This window comes from Lipotes vexillifer, unplaced genomic scaffold, assembly GCF_000442215.2.
Source record: "Lipotes vexillifer unplaced genomic scaffold, Lipotes_vexillifer_v1.1 scaffold914, whole genome shotgun sequence".
Classification (NCBI taxonomy): Eukaryota; Metazoa; Chordata; class Mammalia; order Artiodactyla; family Lipotidae; genus Lipotes; species Lipotes vexillifer.
In genome coordinates this window covers 2,380,166-2,390,228 of record NW_006780388.1, presented here as the reverse complement: position 1 = coordinate 2,390,228, position 10,063 = coordinate 2,380,166, and the positions used below count along the sequence as shown (strand labels likewise).

General features: G+C 41.8%; 1 protein-coding gene across 1 annotated transcript in view; it reads left to right on the top strand.

Moving 5' to 3' along the window:
- Positions 1-10,063, top strand: part of LOC103074207 (ATP-binding cassette sub-family A member 3-like) — an 89,228-nt gene that overhangs the window by 23,525 nt on the left and 55,640 nt on the right. Inside the window, 5 exon segments of the mRNA XM_082930981.1 lie at positions 1,052-1,225; positions 7,881-7,907; positions 7,910-7,969; positions 7,972-8,048; positions 9,012-9,155. Of these exon segments, the coding sequence (XP_082787107.1) occupies positions 1,052-1,225; positions 7,881-7,907; positions 7,910-7,969; positions 7,972-8,048; positions 9,012-9,155 (482 nt within the window).

The window sequence follows — 10,063 nt, the reverse complement described above, 5'->3', positions numbered from 1 at the left end:
TTTTGCGGTACGCGGGCCTCTCACTGTCGTGGCCTCTCCCGTTGCAGAGCACAGGCTCCGGACGCGCAGGCTCAGCGGCCATGGCTCACGGGCCCAGCCGCTCCGCGGCATGTGGGATCTTCCTGGACCGGGGCACGAACCCGTGTCCCCTGCATCGGCAGGCGGACTCTCAACCACTGCGCCACCAGGGAAGCCCCAGGATTGATTAATTTTTTAAGTGCAACAAATCCTCTTAGTCCTTTGATAGTGAAAGTGCAAGTATAAAAGGTTTCTATCAAAATTTCTTAAAAGACTGCTTCCCTTCTGAAATGCTGAGACAAATGCAGAGATGCTTTCCTTACCATGGCAGGGAAAAGAGACTTGCATTATACTTCTTTGTGCATTATTTTTTTATTTTTTAAAAAATTTATTTTATTGAAATATAGTTGATTTACAATGTTGTATTAATTTATGCTGTACAGCAAAGTGATTCAGTTATATGTATATATACATTCTTTTTCTTTTTTAAATATTTTCATTTTATTGGAGTATAGTTGATTTACAATGTTGTGTTAGTTTCAGGTGTACAGCAAAGTGATTCAGTTATACATATACATATATTCATTCTCTCTTAGATTGTTTTCTCATATAGGTTCTTTGTGCATTTTTAAAAATATATTTATTATTATTTTTTTTTTTGGCTGTGTTGAGTCTTTGTTGCTGCATGCAGGCTTTCTCTAGTTGTGGTGAGCGGGGGCTACTCTTCGTTGTAGTGTGCAGGCTTCTCATTGTTGTGGCTTCTCTTGTTGCAGAGCACGGGCTCTAGGCACGTGGGCTTCAGTAGTTGTGGCACGTGGGCTCAGTAGTTGTGGCTCACGGGCTCTAGAGCACAGGCTCAGTAGTTGTGGTGCACAGTCTTAGTTGCTCTGCGGCATGTGGGATCCTCCCAAACCAGGGCTTGAACCTGTGTCCCCTGCATTGGCAGGCGGACTCTTAACCACTGCGCCACCAGGGAAGTCCCTCTTTGTGCATTATTGATGAAACTCTTCATTTTTCCCCTCTGAATTTGCAACTCATGTTGCAACTGCCTCCAGAGGCATCATCTTCTTCTTCACCTACCTCCCATACCTGTACCTCGCTTTCAGCTACAACCAAAGGAGTCACTTCCAAAAGTTTGCCTTTTGTCTCCTCTCCAGTGTTGGCATGGCACTGGGAGTCCGATTAATCTCCACATATGAGACAAAAGGTGAGCCTTACCTTTCTCAAGGTAAACTGCCTTGATGTTTTGCCATTTGCTGACAGGCAGAGTTGACCTTCATTGCCAAATAAACATAACTGGCTCATTTTATTCAGTGTTCTGAGCATTTACAGTATACTCACATCTATGGTAGGTACTGTAAGGAACACTTAAGAAATGTAGAATGACGTTTACACCATGCAGCTTACAATGTAGTTTGGGAGAAAAACTAAATCATGTAAATGATTTAGGGAATTATACACCTATATAGTTGTATAGATCTAAAATATATAGATTTATGATTAGAAGTTCAAATAACACTTTAGAACTTTACAGATAATGTAGTGCTATTACAGATACAATATTTTATTCTCATAGGCTTCAGAGTTAGTCTTCTTTCACAAGTTGGTCTAGGGGGCCTTCCATCAGAGATGTTACAACTTCCACACTTTGGGGTTGAAAGTACAATGTCAAGTTTTCATTTGTCTCATGTTTCTGGAGTTTGAAGAATTCCCCACAACATCTACAGTCATTGCAGAAGATTGCAGCCAACATGTCAATCAAAATGTAGGACCCTGGGACTTCCCTGGTGGCACAGTGGTTAAGAATCCACCGCCAAGGCAGGGGACACAGGTTCAAGCCCTGGTCTGGGAAGATCCCACATACCACAGAGCAACTAAGCCCCTGCGCCACAACTACTGAGCCTGTGCTCTAGAGCCCGTGAGCCACAACTACTGAAGCCCACATGCCTAGAGCCCGTGCTCTGCAAGAAGAGAAGCCACTGAATGAGAAGCCCGCACACTGCAACGAAGAGTAGCCCCTGCTCGCCACAACTAGAGAAAGCCCATGCACAGCAATGAAGACCCAACACAGCCATAAACAAACAAACAAGTAAATAAATAAAATGTAGGACCCTGAGGTCTGTGGGGTTACAGTACTTACTGAATGGAAGTTTCCCATTTCAGTGGTACTAAGATGATGTGCTCTGAACACTCTAACAAGTGCCTTAATTGCTCAATGTTAGCTTTTATCACCAGAGTTCAGGTCCCAAATGATAAAGCTTGGTTTAGCAGCAGATAACAGGGATAGGAGTTATAAGTTGGGTCGAGTTTGTGGGTCCCCTTACTGCAATGTCCTGGTTAGAGGCATCACCTACCAATGAATTTCTTTATTAAGTTTGGATGGTCTAAATGGGTTAAGGGTGCTTAAAATTTAAAAAAGGATGTTAAGTTGACCAGAATTTATTGAAAGTGAGTGGTTTTCTTTAACAAAGCAATGTTGAGACCATGATTTACAAATACTTATGGAGGAAAAGTAGATTTGAAATGGTATATCTGATTCCTTACATGTTAGTGAATGAATGTAGATGCTTTATGGAGCCTATCTGTTGAAATTGAGGGAATTTAGGTAGGTGGTTGGACTGGATGAATGGTGTGTTATGTTCAGTGTTCATTCCTGAAAGACACAGGATAGCCCATAAATGGTGTCTAGTGTTACAGGTGAAGGAAATGCAAATGCATATGATCATAAGCAGGTAGGAATCTTTAAGAATATAATTGATGAAATGTTAGAAATCCGAGGATAATATTTCTTATTTAGAATCCTCATACTTTCACTGGATTAGGTTTTCCTATTCATTTGACCTATCTGCTCAAATCAGATAGCATGCCTTCTAGTGAGTGAATAAATAAAATTACTATGGGGCTTCCCTGGTGGCGCAGTGGTTGAGAGTCCGCCTGCCGATGCAGGGGACACCGGTTCGTGCCCCAGTCTGGGAAGATCCCACATGCCGCGGAGTGGCTAGGCCCATGAGCCATGGCCGCTGAGCCTGTGCATCTGGAGCCTGTGCTCCACAACGGGAGAGGCCACAACAGTGAGAGGCATGCGTACCGCAAAAAAAATAAATAAATAAATAAATAAATAAATTACTCTGTACATTTTCTCAGTAAGTCTAGTGCAGAGCTTTCAGTTTTAATCTTGAGCAGGAATCACTATATACAACATGAATCAGGCCTCTGGTTGTATGGCAGAAACATTTTGGCCTCTGCTTAAAATCAGAACCTGCATGCTTGTGGAGCAACTGGGTTTGTCACTTGAAATTTCCATTTATTGATTTATTTGTTAATTTATTATTTACTAGATTGATTTTAGTTTTTAAGAGGCCCAGTAAATAGCACCCTTCTCCCCTCCTTAGTTTTTGAACCAGTTGAGAAACAATACAGAGATGTCATCTTATTAATACCCAAATATCTTTTTATAACTAACAAAAAACTTAGTGGATGGGTTATTATAGATGCTCAGATGGGCCATTTTATCTCAACTCCTCAAGCTTGTCAGTGCTCTCTTGTAGCCCTGACTAATCTTGTTTCAATCTCTTCCCTTCCACAGGTATTGATCTCAAGGGTATTCCTTAATAAACATCTTGCATACTAAACTCCATTTCAGGGTCTGTGTCACAAAGAACCTAACCTGTGACTATTGAATTTATCTCTGGGACCCCTATTAGTGTGAGAAGGGTCTCCTATTATGCTGTTCGCCTGGGTGGGACGCTGGGCCTTGTTGTTTAGCTCCCTTGCCTTGAAAGGCCATCCGAATGGAAGCCCAAAGTCTTCTTGTTAGTAAATGACCTCTGAGCAAAAGAGTTCCAGTAGGAAAAGAGAGAATAGGGCAGAGAAATTCATTTGAAAAGATGGTGGCCAAACCTGTTCCAAAACTGGATTTCAGGAAGCCCAGCAAATCCCAAACAAGATTAACAATAAGAAATCTACATTAGACATACCAACATAAAATTGAGCACACCAGAGGTCAAGAGAAAAATCTTAAAAGTAGCTGGAGGGGGAAAAAAAAAGACAGATTGCTTTTCAAAGGAGCCAAGAGTGGGAGCCTGAAGATAGTGGCTTTATACGTTGTATAAAATAATAATGATGATGATGATAATGATGATGTCTTTAGGATTTTTTTTAAAAAGATAGAATTAAAATACATAAAAGGGTTTTTGAGGAGATAAAGTCAGAAATCAGTGGGGGTAAATACTTTTTGGAAGGGGAGTAAAGATATTGATTAACTTTAGACTTTGCAGCAATGTAGACCTGGTAATTCACTACTAAGCCGACCAGGAAAAGGCTAGGAACAGTGTATAACTTTCAAACTTAATAGAGAGAAAATGGAATAATCAAAAGATTGGTTGAGTCAAAAAGAAGTGGTGTGGGAGAGGAATTATGTCACATGGCCTCTTCTACTGCAAAGGGGGATGAGAAGTCAGGGAAGAACAATCATGATCAAAGAGATGTGAGAGCAGGTGAACTTTGCCAGATTCTTTTCAGCAGCAACCTGCTCTCAAACACAAATAAATTGTGGAAAGAAGTAACAGCTAACTCCTACCCAATCCAAACTCCAGCAGTACTTTTGTTTTGTTTTGTTTTTTAAATAGAACTCAATGAGCTGATTCTCAAATGTACATGGGATTATAAAGGACCAAGAATAGCCAAGAACTCTTGAGGAAGAACAAAACAGCAAAACTTGTTTTACCGGATTTCATGATTTATCATAAAGCAATGGTAATTAAGATTATGGTTGACAAATAGACTAATAGGACAGAAAAGAAGGGAGAGATAAATGCATTGTTAAATATCAGAGATGTTACTTCAGAGCAGTGGGATTTAATAAATGGTGCTGGAGCAACTAAAGAACCTTATGGAAAAAATTGGAATTGGACTTTGAATTCATACCATACGCAGATATCAATTCCAATGTAAAAAAACTATAAAGTGGGGCTTCCCTGGTGGCGCAGTGGTTGAGAATCTGCCTGCTAATGCAGGGGACACGGGTTCGAGCCCTGGAAGATCCCACATGCCACGGAGCATCTAGGCCCGTGAGCCACAACTACTGAGCCTGTGCGTCTGGAGCCTGTGCTCCGCAACAAGAGAGGCTGCGATAGTGAGAGGCCCTTGCACCATGATGAAGAGTGGCCCCCACTTGCCACAACTAGAGAAAGCCCTTGCACAGAAACGAAGACCCAACACAGCCAAAAATAAATAATTTTTTTTTAAAGTAACAAATATTCAAGTACAATTGGTGTCTTTAAAAAAAAAAACTATAAACTTTTTTGGAGATGATATAGGGGAGTACATTCATATACTTGAAGTAGGAAAGATTTCTTAAGACACAAAAATAACTAACCATCAGGAAAAGACTGATAAATAATGACAGTAAAATTAAGATACCATGAAGAGAATGAAAGGAGAAGCTACAGAGTGGGAGAGGATGCTCGATACATTTAACCTGCAAAAGGCTTGTATCCAGAATATTTAAAGAATTCATAAAATCAATTATATATCATACTTTATAGTAAAGAAAAAAACAGGCAAAAATAGGTACTTTATGAAAAGACATATCCAAATAGCAAATAAACATATGCAAGCTAGAAGAAAATGAAGTGACATATTTAAAGAAAGTACTGAAAGAAAAACCTTGTCAACTCAGTGTTCTATATCCAGGGGAAAATTAGGGAGAAATGAAGACTCTCAAACCAAAGCGACAGAATCAATTGCTGGGAGACATTACGAGAAATGTTGAGTTCTTCAAGCAAAAACAATATCATATCAGACAGAAGCTTGGATCTGCACAAAGAAATTAAGAGCACTGAAAATGGAAGATTCAATTTATTTTGTCTTTTGTGGAGGTTTCTGGCTCTAAAAGAGAACTGACTGTCTAAAGCAAAAGTGGTAGCAATGTATTGTGTTTATAGCTTATGTGAAAATGAAATGTATGACAACAGTAGCAAAGGGTGGGAGGGAAGAACTGGAAGCTGGAAATTGTTGTAAGATTCTCATGCTACACATGAAGTAGTATAATATTATTTGAAGATAGACTAATTAAAGATGATTTTAAACCCTAGAACAACACTAAAAAAAATTTTAGAGGTATAAGTAATAAATCGATAGTGGAAATAAAATGGAATCATTAAAAAAATCCCCATTAATGCAAGAAAAAGAGGAAAAAAGAAACAAGGAAAAGTTTGGACCAAATAGAAAAGAGCTGGCAAAGTGGTAGATTTTAATCCAATCAATAATCACATTAAATGTGAATAAACGTACCGATTAAAAAGAGTTTCAATAAAAAGGCAAAGCCCAACTAGATGCTGCCTACAGACAAAGATGACGGTGAAGTTGTAAAGGGGGTGTGCATATTTGTGGTTTTGGGAGTTATTGATTTGGGTGGTAGTTGTACAAAGTACTTCCTGTGTAATTGCTTGTTAAACTCCATTTTATATACTTGATATGTATATTCCCAATAAATAAAGTCAACTGGCAATCAAATGTCTGCTGAGGTAGGGAAGGAGCCTTGTCTCTTTCTTATTTTCAGACACTGCAGACTTACACTGAATAAGGATGCACCTGGCTTTCACAAACTAAGTGTGCTGACTGTTTATGGCAGCTGAGCTTTGCGAGACCTGTCTGTAAGCCATGGTGAAAGGCAAGGCTCTCGATTGGCACAAAGACAGACACAAGTCATAGAATCTCATCTCAGGAAGGGCCTCAGAGTTTTCCTGGCTCCTCGCCCCTCACAGCGTGGCCTGTGCACCAGCAGCATCAGAACCCTCAGAGAGCTTGTTAGGAATGCAGACTCCCAGGCCCATCCAGACGCACTTAATCAGAACAAAATCCCCAGTTGATTAGTAAGCACAGGAAAGTTTGAGGAGCAGCGTTCTAGCCCATCTGTCTGCTCACCAGTATTTGAATGTCTTCTCTGGTGTTGCTAGTTACCACCTCCTCAATCCTGCCGTGTGGCAGCAGATGCAGGGTATCTTGGATGCTTTACATGAGAAGCTTAGTCAGCTTGCATTCAGATTAGACACTTGGCATCACAAAGGATACTTATCTTTATACGCACCCAGGAATTGGTCCCAAGCCCATTCTCAGCACTCCTTTCTTCATGGCATATGTATGTATTGAGCAGCCGCTGCATATGAGGTCCTGGGTCAGATGTTGGAGATACTGAGATAACCTGACTGTCCCTGGCCCCAAGCTGGGGTTGGCAATAAGTGAGCAGATTCACAGTGCGGAGTGAGACCTTCAATGCTCACAATTAGCGCAGGGTGCCCCAGATGCATGTGGGTTAGACATATAACCCAAGAGAGTGAGTATACATGCTTACTGGGGAAGGAGATACCTGTGCTGACCTACCAAGTAAGAATTAACCAAGCAAAGAAGGTGGGGAGGAGTAGGAAGGGCTTACCTGACAGCATGTGCAAGAGTGTGAAGATGTGTCTCAGATGACCAAATTTCTACTTCTTGGTGCCAAAGAATCATTTTGGCAATAATAAGAATGTTTTATTGGGAATTCCCTGTCAGCCCAGTGGTTAGGACTCAGTGCTTTCACGGCTGGGCCCAAGTTCAGTCCCTGGTTGGGGAACTAAGATCTCACAAGCTGTGTGGCATGGTCAAAGAAACCAAAAAACCAAAACCAAAACAAAAAAGTTTTACCTTCTTTGAGAAACCAACAACTAGCTTTTCTTTTCCTGTGCCTAACTTTTGTCCCTTAATACCCCAGACATGAATAGTCCAGTCTTCTCATTGGCTTGTTCTCCAACTGTTTGATTGGAAAGTTCTGGTAACTTTTCTCTGTCTTCGATGTGGTGACTGGTTTCCTTCCTTTGGAATAGGCACAGGCGTCCAATGGAGGAACATGGGCAGATAGGAGGAGAGTTTAACTTCACTCAGGTGCTGCTGATGCTACTGCTGGACTCTTAAATGGCTTGGTGGCCTGCTATGTGGAGTCTGTCTTCCCAGGGGTGTATGGTACACCCAAACCTTGGTACTTCTTTCTCATGGTGAGTACTGATGCTGCTGTTTTATAGATTGACATTAGAATTTTTATAGCTCATCATCAATATTCCTATCCCTCTTTGTGGTGTTGGTTGCAACCTCAAACTCCTGGAAATCTAAGCGCAGTTCTCTAACCTGGATTCACCCCAAACCTATCAACTTGTGGTTGCCAAGGGAGCATAATTAATGAGTCTGACTCTTGCCCCACTGCTGATACCCTGTGCAGAGTCCCCTTAAGTGTGCTTGTGGCTGTCTCACATGTGCCCACTTGAGTGGCAGGCCCTGCATTCTCTCACAGAATGCTACCCCAACAAGCTAGAGCCCTCAGGACTCCTTGGCCTCTTTCCTCTTTGGGTTGGTGGCAAGGCCCTGAAGCTCTTTGAGACCTCTGTGACCTGGGGGCACGGGCACGGGGCACAGCTTTCATTGACAACCCCATGAAGCTCTCCAAATCTTTTCTCTCCTATGGTGAGTAAATTTTCCTACAAAGTTGAACCCATCATGCCTGATTCAGTCCTCTTGCAGATTCAGTCTGATCCCATCTGAATTGCACAGGTACTCACTTCAGGCCTTGGCAAAGGCTGCCATGTTTGCCCTTCTTGGTCTGTGGAGAAGTGGGTAGATTGTTAACGCCAATATTTCTCCAGGCCTCAGCCCACAGGGGTGCTGAATGCCAACACGACAGCTTCCCCGGTACACCAGGAGTGTGGATATGAGGCATCATTTGTAGCTCCATCCTCCGGACGGTTGTAGGTTGAAATGCAGTTTATTAGTAGTAAGTCTGTGAGCAAATTCTTGACTTCTTCAGGCACCATTAAGTGTTCGATACCAGGAAGCTCCGGTGGGTGAGGCTGGGGTGGGGGTTGGGGGAGGGAAGTGTGAGAATTTAATTTACCAAAATATTTATCTTCCAGAAGAAGAGAGCCGATTCACCTAAATGTATTAATGTAAGTTGACTTCCTCTCTAGCCCTCCTACTGGCGTGGAGAAACTATATCCTTTACGAATTCAGTGCTGGAGTTGGGGGATCCTCAGAAAGCTCTGAAAAGCAAGTTCATTCAGGAAGAGCCTACCGATTTGCTAAAAGGAATTGAAATCCAACATCTATACAAGGTATCAGCTCACAAATCTTCTTCCAAGGACTTGAGAAATAGTGCATAGAGGCTTCTGTTTTATTCTGACAGTGGTTACAAGGTACATTTTGTGATAGATTTTTAATTCCCTTCTGTAATGTTATCCTCAAAATTAGGAGTATAATGTAAAATGTCCTGTTTTCTGTCATAAAGTTAAGTGACTGAATGGAGGGTCTAGATGATCTTTCTTGAAACAGTCTCACAAAAGCCAAACACCTCTTGTTGGGGACACCCTGGAACTCAGTCATCTGATGGCTGACTTTGATCCACCAGTGTTTTTACATAACCAAATCAAATAGTAAACCAGATTTCACTGCTGGCTTCCAGGTGCAGAAGTGTTTGTTCTTTCACCTGCTGAGTCCTGCATTGACTAAGGACTCCCCTGACAGGATGACTGGATATAAGCTCTATACCCTGGTGTGTCCTCCAGAGTATTATTTTTTTGTTTGGAATCTTCCATTCTTCAAATATGATGAGCCTAAGGAGAGGCAGTGTCCTCTGTATGACTGATACAAGGTCACAGTCAAGGTGCTAGCTCAATACTTTGTGTTGCCTTCCTTGGCCTATGGGATCAAGTGCATCACATGCTGGCCCAGGGGCTCCACAGCATGGGGGATCATCCCAGCTCCTTTACATACTGTGGTAGCAGCTTGGAATGCTCCAGTCTTCACCCAATTTATTGTAGCTTCAATAAGCAGGGATTTCATTTCCTCTTTTCACATAACAAGCAGTCTGTAGGCACATGGTTCTGGCATGATTTCAGCTGCTCAGCAAAGCTGTCCCAGACCCCTGCTCTTTCTGCTCACTTGCTTTCATTTATTTTCCCTGGGCCAGTGGAAGCATATAGCTCTCATCTCCATGCTTGTCATTTCCCGGTTGCAAGATGGC